Source organism: Choloepus didactylus, chromosome Y (assembly GCF_015220235.1).
Source record: "Choloepus didactylus isolate mChoDid1 chromosome Y, mChoDid1.pri, whole genome shotgun sequence".
Lineage (NCBI taxonomy): Eukaryota > Metazoa > Chordata > Mammalia > Pilosa > Megalonychidae > Choloepus > Choloepus didactylus.
In genome coordinates this window covers 12,829,168-12,852,066 of record NC_051335.1, presented here as the reverse complement: position 1 = coordinate 12,852,066, position 22,899 = coordinate 12,829,168, and the positions used below count along the sequence as shown (strand labels likewise).

General features: G+C 41.8%; 2 protein-coding genes across 2 annotated transcripts in view; one reads left to right on the top strand and one right to left on the bottom strand.

Moving 5' to 3' along the window:
- Window positions 1-9,260, bottom strand: part of OFD1 (OFD1 centriole and centriolar satellite protein) — an 83,594-nt gene extending 74,334 nt beyond the window's left edge. Inside the window, 1 exon segment of the mRNA XM_037822705.1 lies at window positions 9,060-9,260. Within this exon segment, the coding sequence (XP_037678633.1) occupies window positions 9,060-9,152 (93 nt within the window). The 5' untranslated portion in view covers window positions 9,153-9,260.
- A 419-nt stretch (window positions 9,261-9,679) lies between these two features.
- On the top strand, window positions 9,680-18,688 carry TRAPPC2 (trafficking protein particle complex 2). Its single transcript, XM_037822880.1, has 5 exons — window positions 9,680-9,873; window positions 14,370-14,481; window positions 16,580-16,724; window positions 17,173-17,255; window positions 18,487-18,688. The coding sequence occupies exons 2-5, from the start codon at window positions 14,389-14,391 to the stop codon at window positions 18,583-18,585; spliced, it is 420 nt and encodes a 139-aa protein (XP_037678808.1). The 5' UTR covers window positions 9,680-9,873; window positions 14,370-14,388; the 3' UTR covers window positions 18,586-18,688.
- Window positions 18,689-22,899: the final 4,211 nt, after the last annotated feature.

The following is a 22,899-nucleotide window of genomic DNA, read 5'->3' as shown; positions in this document are numbered from 1 at the left end:
CTAGACAAAGTGGAGTGTGGTCCTTATGGCTTTCCCAATCCCCTTGTCACCCCTTATAAGCTACATTTTTATACAACTGTCTTTGAGATTCATGGGTTCTGGGTTGTAGTTTGATAGTTTCAGGTATCCACCACCAGCTACCCCAATTCTTTAGAACCTAAAAAGGGTTGTCTAAAGTGTGCGTAAGAGTGCCCACCAGAGTGATCTCTCGGCTCGTTTTGGAATCTCTCTGCCACTGAAGCTTATTTCATTTCCTTTCACATCCCCCTTTTGGTCAAGAAGATGTTCTCCATCCCACGATGCCGGGTCTACATTCCTCCCCGGGAGTCATATTCCACGTTGCCAGGGAGATTCACTTCCCTGGGTGTCTGATCCCACGTAGGGGGGAGGGCAGTGATTTCACCTTTCAAGTTGGCTTAGCCAGAGAGAGAGGGCCACATCTGAGCAACAAAGAGGCATTCAGGAGGAGACTCTTAGGCACAAATACAGGGAGGCCTAGCCTCTCCTTTGCAGCAACCGTCTTCCCAAGGGTAAAACTTATGGTAGAGGGCTCAACCCATCAAACCACCAGACCCCTATGTCTGTGGTCATGTTAGCAACCATGGAGGTGGGTTAGGCGAATACCCCTGCATTCTCCACAGGCTCCTCAAGGGGGCACTACATCTTTTTTTTTTTCCCTTGTTTTTCTTTTTCTTTCTTTTTTTTTTTAACTTTCCCTTCTTTTTTAAATCAACTGTATGAAAAAAAAGTTAAAAAGAAAACAAACATACAATAAAAGAACATTTCAAAGAGACCATAACAAGGGAGTAAGAAAAAGACAACTAACCTAAGATAACTGCTTAACTACCAACATGTTCCTACTTTACCCCAAGAAAGTTACCTAATATAGCAACATTTCTGTGAACTTGCTCCTACTATATCCATCAGAAGTTAACAGACCATAGTCATTCCTGGGCATCCCCAGAACGTTAAATAGCTTATCTGTTCTTCTTGGATTACTGTTCCCCCTTCCTTAATTGCTCTCTATTGCTAGTTCCCCTACATTCTACATTATAAACCATTTGTTTCACATTTTTCAAAGTTCACATTAGTGGTAGCATATAATATTTGTCTTTTTGTGCCTGGCTTATTTCACTCAGCATTATGTCTTCAAGGTTCATCCATGTTGTCATATGTTTCACGAGATCATTCCTTCTTACTGCCGCGTAGTATTCCATCGTGTGTATATACCACATTTTATTTACCCACTCCTCTGTTGAAGGACATTTGGGTTGTTTCCATCTCTTGGCAATTGTGAATAATGCTGCTATGAACATTGGCGTGCAGATATCTGTTCGTGTCACTGCTTTCCGATCTTCTGGGTATATACCGAGAAGTGCAATTGCTGGATCGAATGGTAACTCTATATCTAGTTTTCTAAGGAACTGCCAGACTGACTTCCAGAGTGGCTGAACCATTATACAGTCCCACCAACAATGAATAAGAGTCCCAATTTCTCCACATCCCCTCCAGCATTTGTAGTTTCCTGTTTGTTTAATGGCAGCCATTCTAATCGGTGTTAGATGGTATCTCATTGTGGTCTTAATTTGCGTCTCTCTAATAGCTAGTGAAGCTGAACATTTTTTCATGTGTTTCTTGGCCATTTGTATTTCCTCTTCAGAGAACTGTCTTTTCATATCCTTTCCCCATTTTATAATTGGGCCGTCTGCACTATTGTCATTGAGTTGTAGGATTTCTTTGTATATGCAAGATATCAGTCTTTTGTCAGATACATGGTTTCCAAAAATTTTTTCCCATTGAGTTGGCTGCCTCTTTACCTTTTTGAGAAATTCCTTTGAGGTGCAGAAACTTCTAAGCTTGAGGAGTTCCCATTTATCTATTTTCTCTTTTGTTGCTTGTGCTTTGGGTGTAAAGTCTAGGAAGTGGCCGCCTAATACAAGGTCTTGAAGATGTTTTCCTACATTATCTTCTAGGAGTTTTATGGTACTTTCTTTTATATTGAGATCTTTGGTCCATTTGGAGTTAATTTTTGTGTAGGGGGTGAGGTAGGGGTCCTCTTTCATTCTTTTGCATATGGATATCCAACTCTCCCAGCCCCATTTGTTGAAAAGAGCATTATGACTCAGCTTAGTGACTTTGGGGGCCTTATCAAAGACCAGTCGGCCATACATCTGAGGGTCTATCTCCGAATTCTCAATTCAATTCCATTGATCTATATGTCTATCTTTGTGCCAGTACCATGCTGTTTTGGCAACTGTGGCTTTATAACGAGCTTCAAAGTCAGGGAGTGTAAGTCCTCCCACTTCGTTTTTCTTTTTTAGAGTGTCTTTAGCAATTCGAGGCATCTTCCCTTTCCAAATAAATTTGATAACTAGCTTTTCCAAGTCTGCAAAGTAGGTTGTTGGAATTTTGATTGGGATTGCATTGAATCTCTAGATGAGTTTGGGTAGAATTGACATCTTAATGACATTTAGCCTTCCTATCCATGAACATGGAATATTTTTCCATCTTTTAAGGTCCCCTTCTATTTCTTTTAGAAGAGTTATGTAGTTTTCTTTGTATAGGTCTTTTACATCTTTGGTTAAATTTATTCCTAGGTACTTGATTTTTTTTAGTTGCTATTGAAAATGGTATCTTTTTCTTGAGTGTCTCTTCAGTTTGTTCATTTCTAGCATATAGAAACATTACTGACTTATGTGCATTAACCTTGTATCCCGCTACTTTGCTAAATTTGTTGATTAGCTCTAGTAGCTGTATCGTCCATTTCTCAGGGTTTTCTAGATATAAGATCATATCATCTGCAAACAATGACAGTTTTACTTCTTCTTTTTCAATTTGGATGCCTTTTATTTCTTTGTCTTGCCGAACTGCCCTGGCTAGCACTTCCAGCACAATGTTGAATAACAGTGGTGACAGCGGGCATCGTTGTCTTGTTCCTGATCTTAGAGGGAAGGCTTTCAGTCTCTCACCATTGAGTACTATGCTGGCTGTGGGTTTTTCATATATGCTCTTTATCATATTGAGGAAGTTTCCTTCAATTCCTACCTTTTGAAGTGTTTTTATCAAAAAGGGATGTTGGATTTTGTCAAATGCTTTTTGAGCATCTATTGAGATGATCAATTGATTTTTCCCTTTTGACTTCTTAATGTGTTGTAATACATTGATTGATTTTCTTATGTTGAACCATCCTTGCATGCCTGGAATGAACCCCACTTGTTCATGGTGTATGATTTTTTTAATGTGTCTTTGGATTCGATTTGCAAGTATTTTGTTGAGGATTTTTGCATCTATATTCATTAGGGAGATTGGCCAGTAGTTTTCCTTTTTTGTAGTATCTTTGCCTGGTTTTGGTATTAGATTGATGTTAGCTTCATAGAATGAGTTAGGTAGTGTTCCATTTTCTTCAATGTTTTGAAAGAGTTTGAGTAAGATTGGTGTCAGTTCTTTCTGGAAAGTTTGGTAGAATTCCCCTGTGAAGCCATCTGGCCCTGGGCATTTATTTGTGGGAAGATTTTTGATGACTGATTGGATCTCTTTGCTTGTGATGGGTTGGTTGAGGTCTTCTATTTCTTCTCTGGTCAGTCTAGGTTGTTCATATGTTTCCAGGAAATTGTCCATTTCCTCTACATTATCCAGTTTGTTGCCATACAGTTGTTCATAGTATCCTCTTATAATTTTTTTAATTTCTTCAGGATCTGCAGTTATGTCACCTTTTTCATTCATTATTTTGTTGATATGGGTCTTCTCTCTTTTTGATTTTGTCAGTCTAGCTAGGGGCTTGTCAATCTTGTTGATCTTCTCAAAGAACCAACTTTTCGTGATATTTATCCTCTCTATTGTTTTTTTGTTCTCTATGTCATTTATTTCTGCTTTAATCCTTGTTATTTCTTTTCTTGTACTTGGTTTAGGATTGGTTTGCTGTTCATTTTCTAGCTTCTTCAGTTGATCCATTAGTTCTTTGATTTTGGCTCTTTCTTCCTTTTTAATATATGCATTTAGTGCTATAAATTTCCCCCTCAGCACTGCTTTTGCTGCATCCCATAGGTTTTGGTATGTTGTGTTCTCATTTTCCTTCGTCTCTATATATTTAGCAATTTCTCTTGCTGTTTCTTCGTTAACCCACTGATTGTTTAGGAGTGTGTTGTTTAACCTCCAGGTATTTGTGAATTTTCTAAGTCTCTGATGGTTACTGACTTCTAATTGTATTCCATTGTGGTCAGAGAATGTGCTTTGAATAATTTCAATCTTTTCAAATTTATTGAGGCTTGTTTATGTCCCAGCATATGATCTATTCTGGAGAAAGTTCCATGAGCACTAGAAAAGTATGTGTATCCTGGTGATTTGGGATGTAATGTCCTGTATATGTCTGTTAAATCTAATTCATTTATCAGATTGTTTAGGTTTTCAATTTCCTTATTGGTCTTTTGTTTGGTTCATCTATCTATAGGAGAGAGTGATGTTTTGAAGTCTCCCACAATTATTGTGGAAACATCAATTGCTTCCTTCAGTTTTGCCAGTGTTTGTCTCATGTATTTTGTGGCACCTTGATTGGGTGCATAGACATTTACGATTGTTATTTCTTCTTGCTGAATTGCCCCTTTTATTAGTATGTAGTGGACTTCTTTGTCTCTCAAAATATCCCTGCATTTGAAGTCTATTTTATCTGAGATCAATATTGCTACACCTGCTTTCTTTTGGCTGTAGCTTGCATGAAATATTTTTTTCCATCCTTTCACTTTCAGTTTCTTTGTGTCCCTGTGTCTAAGATGAGTCTCTTGTATGCAACATATTGATGGTTCATTTTTTTTGATCCATTCTGCGAATCTGTATCTTTTAATTGGGGAGTTTAATCCATTTACATTCAACGTTATAACCGTGAAGGCATTTCTTGAATCAGCCATCTTATCCTTTGGTTTATGTTTGTCATATTTTTCCCCTCTCTCTATTAATATCCTTTATTGTACCCATACTGAATCTCTTTAGTACTGAACCTTTCTCCAAGTCTCTCTGTCCTTTCTTTGTTTCTCTGTCTGTAGGGCTCCCTTGAGTATCTCCAGTAGGGCAGGTCTCTTGTTAGCAAATTCTCTCAGCATTTGTTTGTTTGTGAAAAATTTAAGCTCTCCCTCAAATTTGAAGGAGAGCTTTGCTGGATAAAGTATTCTTGGTTGGAAATTTTTCTCACTCAGAATTTTAAATATATCGTGCCACTGCCTTCTCGCCTCCATGGTGGCTGCTGAGTAGTGACTACTTAGTCTTATGCTGTTTCCTTTGTATGTGGTGAATTGCTTTTCTCTTGCTGCTTTCAGAACTTGCTCCTTCTCTTCTGTGTTTGACAGTGTGATCAGTATATGTCTCGGAGTGGGTTTATTTGGATTTATTCTATTTGGGGTTCGCTGAGCATTTATGATTTGTGTATTTATGTTGTTTAGAAGATTTGGGAAGTTTTCCCCAACAATTTCTTTGAATACTCTTCCTAGACCTTTACCCTTTTCTTCCCCTTCTGGGACACCAATGAGTCTTATATTTGGACGTTTCATATTATCTATCATATCCCTGAGGTCCATTTTGATTTTTTCAATTTTTTTCCCCATTCTTTCTTTTATGCTTTCATTTTCCATTCTGTCGTCTTCGAGGTCACTGATTCGTTGTTCAACTTCCTCTAGTCTTGTACTATGAGTGTCCAGAATCTTTTTAATTTGGTCAACAGTTTCTTTAATTTCCATAAGATCATCCATTTTTTTATTTAGTCTTGCAATGTCTTCTTTATGCTCTTCTAGGGTCTTCTTGATTTCCTTTGTATCCCGTACTATGGTCTCATTGTTCATCTTTAGTTCTTTGAGTAGATGCTCTAGGTGCTGTGTCACTTCTGGTCTTTTGATTTGGGTGCTTGGGCTTGGGTTATCCATATCGTCTGGTTTTTTCATATGCTTTATAATTTTCTGTTGTTTTTGGCCTCGTGGCATTTGCTGAGCTTGATAGGGTTCTTTTAGGATTTGTAGACCAACTGAAGTCCTTATTTCTAATTTATCAGATCTACAGCTTCGTGGAGTACACTTTCTCTAACTAACCAGCAGGTGGCGTCCACGAGCCACCTTTTGTCCACAAGCCAGTTCTCCCCTGCTTAGCCTTTTTGGTAAGTGGGGGAGTGAGTCTTGTGGGGTCCAATTGGCGTACCAAGCTTGCGTGTGTAGTTGGGTTTGCCTGCCCTGTATATGGGGCGTGTTTCTGGGCAGTCAGGGAGGTGGGGGTGGCTCTAACAATCAAATCTCCCTGGTGATCCTAGAGTTTTAAGGCTGCTGCAATAGTCTAATCCTTCAGTTCAGTCCTGCCACAGTTTGTCTCTGCCACTGACCCACAAGTCCTTGGTATTGGCGTATGGCTCCTGAGACTTGCAAGTGGGCCCCTCTTCCAGGCCATGCACCCCCTGGTCCTCTGTTGAGGGATGACTGTGTTATGTCACAGGTAAGTGCCGTCACCCCAGAGCAGTTCTGGGCTGCTGGGCTGTGTAGGGAGGCTCCCAGTCTGCTGAAATGATGGCTGATTGGGGCTTTGTTAATTCACACTGCTCTACCTTCCCAACTCTGGGACAATCACCTGAGGATGCAGGGAAGGCTAATGTCCACGCCCAGTTTTGTGGTGTGTGCCTGTTATTTGAAGCACTTCCGTCACACTGGGTTGTCTGGGGCAGCTCTGGGCTATGGGGCTGGCGATGGGCAGGAGTGTTTCCTGTCCACCAGGATGATGGCTGTGAGCGGACACCCCCCTTTTCTTGGGAAGTTGTGGTGTTTAGTGAATTTTCTCAGCCACTGGATTATTGCGTTTTGTCTCAGAGCTCTCCTAGTTCTGCTCTTGACTTGACCTGCCCAAATTGCAGGTCTTTGAAGCTTTCTGTATTGGGCTTCTTAGAGTAATTGTTTTAGAAAAAGAAAAAAGGATTAAAAAAAAAAAAAGGGCCCTCCTCAGAGATCTAATGGATTTATGAAATGCTAAGAGACAAAGCAACCAGGGCCATTAAGGAAAGGTCCAAAGGGCAGGGAGATCAGCTTTTCTTCGGGATTTGCATATGCGCCTCAGGGCCTGGGCTCTGGCCTGAGCTCTGCCCTTCCCCCTTCTATGTTCATCAGAACTCCAAAAATCCTCTGCTTTTATTTTGGAGTTTTTCGTGTTGTTTTTTTTTTTCTATGCCTGTCTCCTCTCTGCTGGGCTGCCTGCTCTCAGATTCTCTGGTGTCTGGTCTCAGTCTACCTATGGTTGGAGTTTGGATCAGCAGAATGAGTTTCCGATAAGGGCTGCCACTGCAGTTCTCCCTTCTCCTTCCCGGAGCTGACAGCCCCTCCTCCCACAGGACTGAGCCTGGCAGGGAGGGGCGCGGGTCCCCTGGTCACAAAAATTTACAGATTTCGCTGATCTCAGCAGTTCCACGTTTTCATGAGTGTTGTATGAAGTATGCCCAAAGTCAGACTGCTGTGTGGTGTCCAGTCCACGCAGTTCCTGGCTTTCTACCTACTTTCCTGGAGGAGTAACTAAAACATACAGCTCACCAGTCTGCCATCTTGCCCCGCCGGTGTTTATTTTTCCAGTTTAATGTTATATTTCCTTCTAGCTGTTCTAACGTTCTAGCGACAAACAAGAAATTTCAATATAATGATTCAGTAGGCACAATCATTTGTTAAATCTTATCTTCTCAGTTACTACTCCTCCCTCTCATTTGATCCTAAAATAGTCTTTTTAAAAGCTTAAAATAAATAGTGAATATTCATTCTCTTAGTGGAGAACTTACCGAAAACTAAAAAAAAAGATCTGACCAAATTAAAATCAAACATCAAGAAAAAGTACTGCAGAAAAATGGGAGAAAATATTAATAATTTCTGTTAAAAGAGCACTTATTCATTAAGAAAAACAACATCCTAGAAAACCCATGGGCAAGAAACACTCAAATGGCCAAAAAACAAGTGGCAACCTCATTAATAATCAAACAAATGAATATTAAAATACGTTTTTTCCAATCTTTGTTTAAAACATGATAATAATATTGGAGAAGCCCCAGTGAAACAAGCATTCTCAAACTGCTGGTGGAATATAAACCATTACTATCATTCCGGAACACGCCTCTAGCTAGTCCTTTGACTCAGTAATGCCATCTAATCTACCCTAGGGGAAAATTGAGATGCAGCTGAAGGTATGTACAGACCGGGGTACAACCTAAAGGGGACGCCTATGTAAATTACCCATACATCCAAAGATGTGCCTGCTGCCACTGAAAATGAGAATTTCAAGAAACTTTTAATGATAGAAAAAAATGCTCGCCATATAATACTAAATTTAAAAAGTAGGATACAAGCAAATATATATTAAAAACATTATGCCAACTTGGGGTTGTATTTGAGATGATTTTTCTGCTTTATGTTTTTCGGTATTTTCCAGATGAGTCTGAGTTTTTTTTTGTTTGTTTGTTTAAGTTACAAAAATGATGTCTGGGGGTGGGGATGGGGGGATCAAGAGTATTTTAATTTCCTATTTCAAATATAAAATACACTTGAAATGTATACAGTAATGAAACACGTTTGAGCTAACACTACTCTTTGCTGTTAATCCAAATATGAAGTGTACTAATTAAATACTTGCTGCCCAAATTACTCAAAACTTTCAATATATTTTAAAGAATTCCTCAAACTATTCTTTCTATGGTGTCAATATCCTCCAGTTCATCCAAAAGTGAGTATTAAAAAAACACTTATTAATTCAGCAACCCATAAGTCAGATTTACAAAGCAAGCCAAACCTTGCTAAAGCATGTTCATTTTATAAATGTTACCCCCTCCTATCTTAATGTTAGCTCACTAAATGTATTTTTTGAATTGCTCTTTTAAAGACTGAATCTCTTCAAACCATTTCAAGAGAATAGTATTTTACAGGCACATAAAAATGTAATTCACCAATACAATCTACATCTCAATCTGTATTTAGGGTCCACAGCCCGGATGGGTTTATATGACGACTCCCTGCGGTTACAAGTTACACCTGTGAAAGTTATGCAACAGATACACCTAAATTTGATACCCTGAGCGTGTCCAGTACACCCCTATCTTTAAAGGTCTGGTACAGCTTTTTGCGCAGTTCATCTTCACTCAAAACATCAGGTTTGGGGGGCATGTTAGACTGCCAGAGATAAGGTGTGCCAAGAATTATCTGGCGTGAGAAGGCGACGTGAATTTCTAGAACAGACCCGCGGCCGGCAGGGAAGCTACAAGCGGCGCAGCTGAGAAACGGGTTTTAAGGTTTCCGCCCGTACATGAAGGCGAGGCCTGGATGGCTACCTCAGTCGTCAGGTGCTTGCTCCCCACCAAGAGCCGCCCCACCCCGTGAGGGGGCGGAGTCCGAGGCCCAGGTCTGGAGGGAGACCCGCCCCCAGGCCCGGCCTTTGTCCCGCGGGGGCGACCAACAAGGGGCAGCCGAATCCTTCTGCCCGCACTTCGAATTAGGGAACGCCAGCGACAATGCGCATTTTCTTCCTCCACGACTGGGGGGGGGGGGGCGGGGCGACGGCAAGGGCGGAGTCGTGACCGGGCCGCTGGGCTCAAAGGCAGCTGGAGGGCGAAGCGCCGGAGAGAGAAAGCCGAAGGGGAGGGAGCCAGGACCGGAAGACTTCCCGACTCCGAGCCCACACAGCCCCTTCCCGAGACCCGCCAAGCAGAGCCGCCCTCTCTGGAGCGCTACGGCGCATGCGCTAGGCCTGCGCTCCACCCACATCTCGTGAGAGGCCAACCGTAGAGTCTCGCGAGGACGGTTCCGGGATACCCGGGTGAAGCTGCGGAGAGCTGGTGTTCTCCGCGGCTATTGACTCGGCGCCTCGCTTGTGTGTGTCTCGCCACAGGTAAGGGATGGAGCGGGTGGGCGGGCGCTCCGGAGCTCAGGGGGCCGTCGCGGGCCCCGTCCGCCGCCGGGAGTGTCCCTGTCTCTCCACTGTGCCTTGGCGGGGGGACTTCGTCACAATCCGTGCAGCCAGTCCAGCAAGCACGGGCACTTTGCTTCATCACTGGGTCGTTCAGCTAACCCGGGGTTTCGCAACCGCGGCACTTTTGACAGTTGGGGTCTGAACTTTTGTTGTCAGGGCTGTCCTGTGCATGGTAGGATGTGTAGCAGCATCTCACTTAGATGCCCCTAGCAACCGCCCGCCCCCACCCGTGTGTGTTGTGTACCCCCCCCCCCCCGTTGTGTGTGCTGTGAGGAAGATGAAGAAAGGTGAGCCAGGTCCCCAAGATACTTACATCTAATTAGAAAAGGAACCAAACTCACAAGAAGCATTGAAAATACTACACCCAGTGAACTGGATAAGAACTAAGATGCTTTGTGGTTAAAGAGTTTAGAAAAAGGAGAGATGGTTGAAGATGGAAGTCATAAGGGACATCTCTGTCGAAAGTATCACTTCGTTAGGACTTGGATGGTGGGCAAAACGGAGAGCATTGCAGGAGGTGGGGGGGAATGAACAAAGGGAGAAATATTCAGAACCCTCTCGGGGCTGTGAGGAATCTGGCCTAACTCCAGAGTAGTGTGCTGTGGACAGAAGGTATCTAACTTTTGTGAGGACAAAATTGGATCAGTGTCTGCTTTGCACGCAGCACTGAAGAAGAGTACAATGAGTTCTGATCCCTAACCGTGCAGTGACAGGATTTCCTAGTAGTTGGAGAGCACTGTGGGTTGGTGTTGGGAAATAATTTGGAAGAGGAGAGACTTTGAAGAGTGGGTGAGGTCTGCAAACACGGAATCAGGGAAAGCATTCCAGGTGTGAAGAGAAAAATAAGAACAATAGCTCTGGAGTGTATGCAAAGTGAATTTGGGAGGAAACTTTAGCAGAAGTGGAACAATAAAGTTGAGAAAAGAAGCTTGGAGTGAAGTGGGACTAGGTTTTGTATACCACTACACGATCCTGTTGATGAGAAGCATTAGGGCTTCAGAGGAAAACAGTGTATTGATGAAAACAGTGTTCTAAAAAGATGTTAATATGTTGTGGGTGTTGTTTGAAAGTAGAATCGTTTGTCCACTGTTAAAAAATAGAAAGTTTCTGTGCCGTTGACCCCACCCCACCTTTGGTCCCATAGCTGATTGGAAATGAAATGAATGTGAATTATTCTACAAAGCTAGCATAACCTCACTGAGGACTAGGGGACTTGTTTATGGTATTGATAGGGAATTTTTCCCATTGGAGGAATATTAAAAGTATTCCATATTGCTCCTCACCACTGCAGTAGACATGTTCTATGCCACCCCAGTTCAGTGCTGCAGCCCCAAGCCTATGGAACAACTGAAACCACTGTTGTCAGGAGCACAAAGCAGGTTTCTGGAAGTTCCTCTTGAGAGGACGTCAAGAGGTTTGCTCTAAAATGGATGGTGTTGGAACTGGAGATTGTGCGTTTTCTCTTGCTTTTGCCTGCAACTTAAAATTCTTCAGAGTTGGAAGGGACTTCTAAGTTCACTGTGTTCATCCTCTGACTCTGCCACTGGCACTGGTGGTCTTCCAGTCTCCTGTCACACACTGCTGGTGGGGAGGGGCAGTGGCAGGGTTAACCATCTCACAAGGCAGTCCGATGGTTCTTTAATTGTTCAAATTCTCAATGACACTGAGCCAGGGTCTTTCCTTGAAACTTCACATGATCAAACCTAGGCTTGGTCTGGGCGGTAGTTTGGAATAAGTCTGTCTGGTCCAGAGATAGCAAATATGTGGTACTCATGTAGGCACTGCTCCCATCCCAAACCTGTGGCAGACATTAATAATTGATCACAGTAGTCTTTCCCACTCACAGCACTTAGTCGCAGAAACTTTGCTCCTGGCAGTCTCTACCAGTCAATCAGAATTAGCTCATGAGAGAAAACCCATTTGCCATCCCTAGCCAAATCCCTTTTCCATTAGACAGTGCATCATATTTAAAGATTGTATTGTGCTGTACCTCCACTCACCAAAAAGGTCTTTATTCCCTGTGTAACTACCTAAATTCCTTCAGTTTCTCCTCTCTCGTTTCCAGAGCACCCCCTAACCTAGATCCTTTCCCCCAACACACACACACACACACACACACACACACACCAGCACACATAGTAACACAATCACATTTGTTCATGCAAGGTAATAACTTGCTGTGACTGGAAGACTCAGATTTATTGAAACGTCTAGATATTTTCTTAATATCTTAAGGTTTGTTACCTGCCTAACCTTGTTTCTTCTACACTTGCTGTTTGAAAATGATTCTTTTTGACAGAGGAAATTGAAGTTGCGAAGTTCTAAATCCTCTGTTATTTGACTGTGTACCAAGTGCTAAAGCAGCTGACCTTTCTTCCCCTGCTTTTTACTAATTGTAGCCTTAAAAAGGCTTTTCTGTTTCTCTTAACATGTTTCACACACTTCAACTCATTTTGGGCTTTTGCCTTTCTGATGCTGTCCTTCCAAATTTCTGGTCCCATTTTTGTGTTCCTTGCAGTCAGTGTCCTACTTCTTAAATCACATGCACATTCTCTCTAAGTTCCAGGTTGTCAGCGCTCTCCTTCTATCACTGAGCTGATTTCTTTAATTGCCTGCCTCTCAAGAGAAGCCCAGGTCCTCCTAGCCTCTGGGAACAGCAGCTGTTTTCACAAGTGGCATCATAGCCCCCTCCACTCAGCCACCAGGTCCAGTCCCTTGTAATGGAGGAGGTCTCCCCAGCTTCCTTAACTACTTCAGCAACTTCTCACAGACATGCTGGTGACCACCAGAACCCAGACGAAATCACCAGTGTCTTCCTTATGTAAGTTTTTATTTCTGCTGCTGCTTGTAAAATTTTTATGCTGAAGAACATCAGCCCCTCCCTTGCCAAACTCCAGCTGTGAAACCTATTCCAGCAAAAACTAATGGCATCATTGTTTACTTTGTCGAAATTTCAAGTTTCCATCCCTCTTTCCTTTACTCTCATGAGAATTCCCAATTCTTCTAGTTTTACATAGCTTTTATATCATTCCTGTTTGTTATCCAGTTTTACTATCTGGGTTTTTCTGTTCTTTCCCCTAAAGTGGGTTGGCAAACTTGTTCTGTCAAGAGCCAGCTGGTCTGTCACACTGCTCAATTCTGCGGTCATAGTGCAAAAGCAACCACAGACAATATGTTAAAGGATGGACGATGCCAGATTTGGCCTGCAGGCTGTAGCGTGCCCCACTGGGACATTTTAAATTCTACTTCACCTTGTCAAAAGAGTCTCTTATCTGCTTTTTTCTTCCAAAGTCATAGCCTTCCAGTTCAAATTAAAAGTGCCAGCTGTGCCCTGATTGTACAATGTTCCATTCGTTCAGAAATTCATTTCAGATTTCTTCTGATTTTATTGCATGTTCTATGTGAACCAGTAGAAGTGGCCAGTGAGGCTTGATGAGTCTTCTAACACTTCTCAGATGTATATTCCAGGAGAATCTCAGCCAGATTTGTGTCCCACATTGAGGAATTACTAGTTCCCACATCCACTGTGTGTATGCTTGTCTATGTTATTCTAGATAGCATTTATTGAGCATTTATTATGAGCCCAACGCTGGCTTTGCTTGCATTAGCTAATGTGATCCTCATAAGGACACCATAAGGTAGCTGCAGTTATTATCTCTCTTTTTATGGATGAGAAAACAGGCATTGGAAGATTAAAGAACTTCCTTGTGGTCACCTTGCTAGCAAGTGGCAGAGCTAGACTTGAACCTAGCTCTGTCTAACTAAGCCCCTGTACTAAAAGTATAGTCATTCATAATTCCCCCCAGCCATCCCTGCAGATGTCAGTTATCTGTGTCAAAAGCCACGGAATAACTGATTATTTTCCCCACTTTCTTAGTGTCGTTTCTTCAGCCAAATTATTTACACTAGCTTCAAGACCTGTTAATGCTTCAGTTTTCTTCCTTCTTGGGTTATTATTTCTTCCCTCTTTTCTAGAATGCAAAAATTTTTCTTTATTTCTTAAACATTGGTGTATGAAGAAGCACATCAAAAGGGCTCTCATTTGCTGAAACATACTGCAGGTAGGTAAGTGTTGGCAGCACACGGTCTGCAGGCAAATGGTATAGTGTCTCCTTTCCGCCTACATGATAAGAGTTAAGAGTAGCATTTAGCTTTCTCAGGAGGATCTCCTCACAATTGTCTAAAACAAATTATTTCCGTTGCCTTTTCACTGCTCTCTATTGTCCTTAACTAGCTGGCTACCACTATGAATCTTTCGGGGGGTCAGTGCTACTGCTAACTGGTCCAATCCAAATTTCACCCAGTTTACTCCACCAGGCACACAGGGGCTCTTGAACTGAAGGTTCCTAACCATTTTTGGTCTTCAGTATTGAGTACTAAAACTGTGTATTATTTTTTTCACTTAATTTAATTAGGAGCCATTTACTGAAGACAATGTCTGGAAGCTTCTATTTTGTCATTGTCGGCCATCATGATAATCCAGTTTTCGAAATGGAGTTTTTGCCAGCTGGAAAAGCAGAATCCAAAGTACGTATGGAACCTTAAGAAATTCTCTAAGTCTTTTTTATGACATTGTAATGATATGGTATAATGTGATCTTTGAAATTGGAACAGACCTAGCCAAATGAGTTCATTGGAATCCACCACAATCAGATGAGGCTTGCTCAGGGAGCCCCACAGGCTGATAGAAGGCAGCCAGGGCATGCTCTCTGAGATGTTTTATTCATCCCGTAATTCAGCCCACCTTTATTGAGTACATGCTAGGATGAGGCTCTCAGTCTCGTCCTCCCTGGGTCACGCACTATGAAATGCTGCTTCTGAAACACAGGGAGACCCGGGCTGCCTGTGGTGGGCCTGGAAGACCAGCTGTTGCTGCCTTGAAATGCCACAAAAGCCCCTTCTGTCCCAGTGAATCCAGTTTTTCACCAGGACGTACTGCGACTTACACCTGAGGGGTTAAGACAGCGTTACATACGGGGCCTCCTGCTGACACGGTGCCTGCTGTGTGGGTTTCTCGCATCTCTCGCAGCACTGTGGGCTGAAAACAGTCAGTGCTGGAGGTGATGCCACCCAACTTTCTTGTTGTCAAGTTTGGTTCAAAAACATGCTGCCTTTCAGAGTAAACGGAAGCTGTGGAGTCTTGAGATGGGAATAGCTGTCCCTTCCATCTTTTTGTACTAGTCCTAATAAATTGCTGGAAAGTCATGCTGTGTTTCTCCTAACCTCCCCAAATTGGTTTTCATAGCCTTGGAGACAAGGAATTAGTGTTTTAAATAATCATAATGCATAATTGCCAGTGTACAATCCTTTTCAAATACTCAGGTCTTGCCTCTAAAGTCTGATAGAAATTTGTGTAAAGTGCTATCCACCAGGTGTTGTTGCTCCATTATTTTCTCACATTTATCTGAGAGCACTGCTCACTAGAACTCTGTTTGGAGGGGTCTCTGCAGCGACAGTTGCTCTGTGGGACCTGGCTACTTCTGTACAGTTTCTGTACACTCAAATGCCTTGTGGGCAGAGCAGTGCTGGTAAAAATATTTGTTGCCTAACTTGGTCTTAATTCTTTCTCCCACTACCACTCACCTTAAAGTCTTTCCTGAGTTTTCTCCCTCCCTCTCACAATTGATCATCAACATACAGGAATAGAAAATGTTGCTGAGAGCCAGACACAGAATGTAGCCACTTCTCTAAGGATTAGATTAGCTTTGTCATGGCAACATGAACAAAGCAAGCACACTTTACTGTGCCAGGGGCTCCGGGGCAACCTGCAGCCTTCCTCCAGCCCTGTCACGGGAACAGCCTCCTCAGCAAGGGGACAGTCTTTGAAACATGCACTTGGAAAGAGAGAACTCTGCAGGAGCACGAGCACATTCCAGGTCAGGACTCTCCTCTCCCCATTGTGGGGGGCGTTCCCTTCCCCTCCAGTTGAATGTCCATCATGGGAAGGACACTCCCACCTGACAGGATGGTCTCCTGCTGTTGACACAAGTGACTTGGGTGACTGTTCCCAAGTCACCCAGCCCTGAAAGCTCTGTTTCACGTGAAGGGGGCCAAGCCACCACCTCAGCTGTGTCTGCTGCTTCCCGGTGCCTCACCCGGGGCAGCCTTCTGTGTGCCCCGAGGCCCTGGCGAAGGGCATGTCTTCTCTGTGGCCCTCCTGCCCTGCCTGCTCAGGCCCAGCCTGCTGAAACCGCTGGCCTTTATTCAGATCCACTTACATATTGTTTCATGTCTTTCTCTTCAAATAAGATGTGAGCTGTTCAGAAACAGAGTCTACTTTTATTTTTTTAACATAGTATCCTTTTTTTACATGCTCAAATGGTTACAGAATTTGGGTAACTTCCTTCTGGCAACATTAAAAAAACAAGTTTTCTATTTAGTTTCCTGGCCACGTTTCACTGATGAAGTAATTGACTGTGTTTCTGTTCTTTTTGTTGAGTTTTAAGTAACAAATTTAAGAAGAATTTATATGAAAACACAGAGATCTTTTGTTTGTAGCATGCAGAAAATATTTGTTCCCCACAAGAAAACCATCTATAGAAACATACAAAAGGAACTGTTGGTGGTGTAAGTCTTAGGTGCTGTATGAAAACATTAATCTGTCACTGCTCACTTTATAATCTAGGACGATCATCGTTACCTGAACCAGTTCATAGCACATGCTGCCCTCGACCTCGTAGGTGAGAACATGTGGCTGTCTAGTAACATGTACTTGAAAACAGTGGACAGATTCAACGAGTGGTTTGTTTCAGCATTTGTTACTGCAGGCCATATCCTTACCTTTTAAATAACTATGCATAACAGAATGGTGGGTTAAAAAAACTAGATGGAACATAGATGCCAGGCTCTGAGTCTGTGGATGAAAAAAGGGAAAGATGTCAAAATTGCCATTTATGGTACTTTTATTTTTTTAGGCCAAAAAACAACAGCAATGCAACACACAAAACACATTTTGTTTAACAAATAATTTTAAAACCATGTCTCATATATAAAACTCAGGTTTATCTGAATCATTTCAAGGGTGATTCTACTTTATTTTGCACTTTATTTTCTACTTAAAAAATTGTTTTCTTTAAGATAAAACCAGCCTAGCTTTAAATTCAGTTTATGTATTCAACTTTTACCATCACAAAATATATTGCATTTGAAGAATAATGTTATCAGCTAATTGCTTTTCAGTTTTCATTTCTAAGAAAGATTATACCTTAATTATTTCACATATGAGATTTATCATGCTTCATGAAACACGGCAAGATGGGATAAAGAACTTCTTTACTGATGTCTATGATTTGTATATAAAGGTATGATATGTTCTGTCATTTTTTAAATCTAATTATAAAATGGAATTTTTACTTTGACAGGAAACTGGTCTGTTGAAGTAACTCCCTTATGCTGCACATTTTTCATCACAGACCAGCTTTCCCCCATGGGCAGAACTATCCCCAGTAACTCCCTCACCAGGCGAGTCTTCATTGCCAGGTTAATAATACGTATTTAGGAAACAACTCCTGTTTATTATTTTTAAATGATTCTGAAGGTAAATCGGTGTCATTCTCCCCTTTTCAGTAGATATAACCGATTTTATTATGGAACTCTAAAGAGAGGCAAGGAAGCAGTGTATATAAGAGAAAAATGCTTTATAAATTTTAATCTCAAATGTTCATCTTATAAATAAGTTACAATGCAATGAATATAGATTGGCAGGAAGTGATTCTTATAAATAGTCACTCAAAAAAAATGGTGCCATCTCAGAATTTCTTGATTTTTAAAGAAAAAAAAGTAGCACTAGAACATCAGTAGTTAAACTGCAGTGCTAACAACAGTATGTTCTTAATAATTTAAATGGGTTTTGTATTTAGACATGATTTCTTGCATATCAACAATTATATAAATTTAACAATCAATATTGCTAGTTAGAGATACCAAATAAGCCTATTTAGCCTCAGAGAGATGGATGGTATCAAGTGATTAAGGTGTAAAACTCAGTAACTCCTTTTCTCATTAGTAATCCCATAATAGTAATTTTCTCTCACATGTTATGATACACTTACTTTCTCTGAGAAACTGATCATTTATTTAGCCTTGTGCTAAAGGAGAGTCTTAAAAACCTGATTTTAAAAAAAATTACTACAAAAGGGTAACTTAAAAATAGCAGTGTGGCTTCACTTTCCTTAAGCACAGGGCAGGTTTTTTTTTTTGGTCTATTTACGTAGCCAAAGGGCCTTGTGGAGTGGTCTGTGAATATACAGTGACTGCACCTGGCAGTGGGCAGGACTTCCACAGGCAGCCCTTCTCATCCTCCCATTAGTTTTCCCGTGGGTGCTTCTCAAACCCAAAACACCAGAACAAACATTTCTTTAAGGGGTGATCAGTATGTAACAAGAAAGCATTTTTTAAAATGTGGTCTTCAGACTTTGTTTTGAATGTCTTTGATGATTTTGTTTCATTTAAAACTTCAAAATAATATTCTTCTAAATGCATATGATTTGTGAGCCTCTTTGACAAGGACACTAATAGCTTTTTCTTTTCTAGTTTGCAATGAATCCATTTTATGAACCCAATTCTCCTATTCGATCAAGTGCATTTGACAGAAAAGTTCAATTTCTTGGAAAGAAACACCTATTAAGCTAAAGGCTGGAAAAGTCTGAAATAAACAATGTCACTTCATACAATGGAGTATACTCAGGAATGTGTACATTGTAAGTAACTTGATTAAAATAGCCTGGGAAACTTACATATTGTAGTCTCAGTTTATCTAAACCTAATGAAATTCCTCTTACATTTAAAAAATAGTACATCCAGTTTCTTGTCACTTATCAATAGACCACTGTTTGCTTGTGAGCAGTGTTATTTGTAATGAGCTGTTTATCAATCTTGAAATATTTTTATTTTAGAAGTTGAAAATTAAGATAGCTTATTCAGATAGCTTTATCTGGATTTAACAATGCAAAACAAATGTCATAATCAAGACTTGGTAGACAGATTTAAAACTAAAAGTTTCTGTGGCAAGGAATGACATTGAGAGCACACACACATTGATTTACTTATACATTTAGGGATGTTGTTATAAAAGTTAATTGGCAATGTGCATAGCACCACCCAAGAAGCTGAAGAAAGCAAGCTTTTGCGGCGCTAAATGTCACATGTCTGCCCGTTAGAGAACACGGGAACAGCGATTCTGCGGTCATCTTAGAATCCTGGGTCTACATTTGTAAAATGGGAGGCTGGGACCAATGAAAGACCAGACCAGAGGGCTACATTGAAGTGGGTAGCTCCTGTCAGATTTTATGTCCTTTTCCTCAGATGGTAAAGTGAGGATTAAGTGAACCTGTTGTTATGTGTACTGGTTAAGTTACAGGGCTATTTTAGAATTGCAGTCGCGAGGCAGGGCAAGATGGCAGCATAGAGAGGAGTGGAAGCTAAGTAGTCCCCCTGGAACAACTACAAAAAACCAGAAACAACTAGTAAATAATCCAGAATAACTGCGGGGTGGGGGGGACAAACGAGACCATCCACTCATCATACACCAACCTGAATTGGGAGGAATGCCCGAGAACACAGCATAAAATCTGTAAGTAAAACCTGCGGATCCAAGTCATGAGACCCCCTCCCCCATAGCCTGAGCTGCAAAGCCTCGTGGTGTGTCCGGCGCCTCTCCGCCCCGCCTCGAGTCCTCGGTCGGCCGGCGATGGGGACCAGAGAGATAAGGGGAGAGAGGGTGCGGACAACGTCTTACCCGGAGCGCTTGTGATCACTCAGGACTCGCAGCAGTGGAGCATGTAGGCTTTTAATGGGACTAGGCAATACAGGTTCCACCCGGGGCGAGACGCCTCGGGGGAGAACAACCTCGATGCGGCCGTCAGGCGCGGCTCCTTGTGGGCTGTCTCCCCGAGCTTTGCCCGGGAACTTTCTTATAAACCTTGCGTGTATCCAATGGGCTAACGCCACGCACACAAGCATGATTGGTGAATACAGCGGGTGGTTACATACATCAGAAGCCGGAAGCAGGATGTGGGCGCCATCTTGGCACCACTCGATGGGCGGGGGGACTTTGGAGCAGGTTTACAGCGCATGCGCTATGCCCGTCCCGGGAGACGGCTCTCCACAGTGGTGCCAGAGAGAAGCTCTCTCCCAGCAAGCGAATACAGCTCAGCTGAGCTCCAACTGGGGTTTTAAGTAGCGAGTGTGAACTGCTCACTACAGGTACGCATCCCCAAAAAACAGACAGAGGCTTTGGGTGATGACTGACCTTGGAGAGCCGGAGCGCCACCTTGGACTGGTTCTGAAGGGAACTATCTGTTTCTTTTTCAGCTCAGTGGAGAAAGCCCCACTCATATTCAGTTTCCAGTGCTGTGACTTGGGGAAGGGTGGAGACAGCACAAGCAGAGAGTGAGACCATTGAAATGCTAATGACCTTCACCTGGGGGCTCTGTCTTTTCTAGGAGGAAAGGGGTGGGGCCCTTTCCATTCAGAACCAGACCCCAGAGCCTGGGGGAACACGGCCATACCTCCTCACACCAGTCAAGAATTACAGGCTAACAGGCATCACCTGCTGGGCAGAAAAGCACAGTGACCGGAGGCATCAAAGGGTGGAGCGATTTTCTAAGACACACCCGCAGGGAAACCAGATACTGAATATTTCTTCCCTCTGAGACCTGAGCCTGTTCTGGTCTGGGCAAACCTGATTTGGATAACCAAGGAAACCATGCCTAGACAACAGAAAATTACAACCTACACTAAGAAAAACAAAGTTATGGCCCAGTCAGAGGAACAAACGTACACTTCAACTGAGATACAGGACTTTAAACTAATGCTAAATCAAATCAAAAAGTTTAGAGAAGATATTGCAAAAGAGATAGAGGCTGTAAAGGAAACACTGGGCATATATACAGCAGAAACCAAAAGTTCAGAAAAACAACTAGTAGAATCTATGGAAATGAAAGGCACAACACAAGAGATGAAAGACACAATGGAAACATACAATAGCAGATCTCAAGAGGCAGAACAAAACACTCAGGAACTGGAGAACAAAACACCTGAAAGCCTACACACAAAGGAGCAGATGGAGAAAAGAATGAAAAAATATGAGCAACGTCTCCAGGAACTCAAGGATGAAGCAAAGTACAATAATGTATGTATCACTGGAGTCCCAGAAGGAGAAGAGAAGGGAAAGGGGGCAGAAGCAATAATAGAGGAAATAATTAATGAAAATTTCCCATCTCTTATGAAAGACATAAAATTACAGATCCAAGAAGCGCAGCATACTTCAAACAGAAGAGATATGAATAGGCCTACACCAAGACACTTAATAATCAGATTATCAAATGTCAAAGAGAGAGAATCCTGAAAGCAGCAAGAGAAAAGCGATCCATTACATACAAAGGAAGCTTAATAAGACTATGTGCGGATCTCAGCAGAAACCATGGAGGCAAGAAAGAAGTGGTGTGATATATTTAAGATACTGAAAGAGAAAAACCACCAACCAAGAATCCTATATCCAGCAAAGCTGTCCTTCAAATATGACGGAGAGCTCAAAATATTTTCTGACAGACAGACAATGAGAGACTTTCTGAACAAGACACCTGCCCTACAGGAAATGCTAAAGGGAGCACTACAGGGTGATAGAAGACAGGAGTGTGTGGTTTGGAACACAGTTTTGGGAGATGGTAGCACAACAATGTAAGTATACTGAACAAAGATAACTATGAATATGGATGAGAGAGGAAGGTGGGGAGCATGTGAGACACCAGAAGAAAGGAGGAAAGATAAAGACTGGGACTGTGTAACTTGGTGAAATCTAGAGTATTCAACAATTGTGATAAAATGTACAAATATGTTCTTTTACGAGGGAGAACAAGCAAATGTCAACCTTGCAAGGTGTTAAAAATGGGGAGGCATTGGGGGAGGGATGCAATCAGCATAAACTAGAGACTGTAACTAATACAATCATTGTATCATGCTTCCTTTAATGTAACAAAGGTGATATACCAAGGTGAATGCAGATGGGGGGGGTAGGGGAGGCATGTTAGACACTTGACATTGGTGGTATTGTCTGATTCTTTATTCTACTTTGATTTAAGGTTATTTTTCCTTTTGCTGCTTCCTAGCTGTCATTTTTTTTCCTCTTTCTTTTGCCTCTCTACCTTCTTTGACTCTCCCTCCTGCCTTGTGGAAGAAATGTAGATGCCCTTATATAGATAGTGGTGAAGGTGGTGAACACATAAATGTATGACCATGCAGAGAACCATTGATTATTTACTTGGGATGGAATGTATGGTGAGTGAACAAAACCATATTAAAAAAAAAAAATGGGTTGATGACAAAACCTCAAGGGCATATACTGAGTGAAATAAGCCAGACACATAAGGACAATTATGGCAGGGTCTCACTGATAGGAATTAATTATAATATGTAAACTCATAGACATGAAATATAAGGTACCAAGATATAGGACGAGGTTTAAGAATGGGGAGTAGTTGCTTAGTATGAGCAGAATGTTCAATTAGGATGAACTTAAATGTTTGGAAATGAACAGGGGTGTTGGTAGCAAGATGTGAGAATAACTAACAGCGCCAAATGGTGTGTGAATGAGGTGGAAAGGGGGAGCTCAGAGTCATATATGTTACCAGAAGGAAAGCTGGAGGTCAAAAGATGGGAATGTATAAAACTGAATCCTCTGGTGGGCAATGTCCATGATCAACTGTAGAAATACTAGAAATCACTTCCATGAACCAGAACAAATGTATGACAATACAATTAGAAGTTAATAATAGAGGGGGATATAGGGAAGAACTATATACCTATTACAAACTATATACTACAGTTAGTAGTATTTCAACATTTTTTCATAAACAGTAACAAATGTACTATACCAATACTAGCAGTCAACAATTGAGGGGGTTGGTTAGGGATAGGGGAGGATTACAGTTTCCTTTTTTTCTTTTT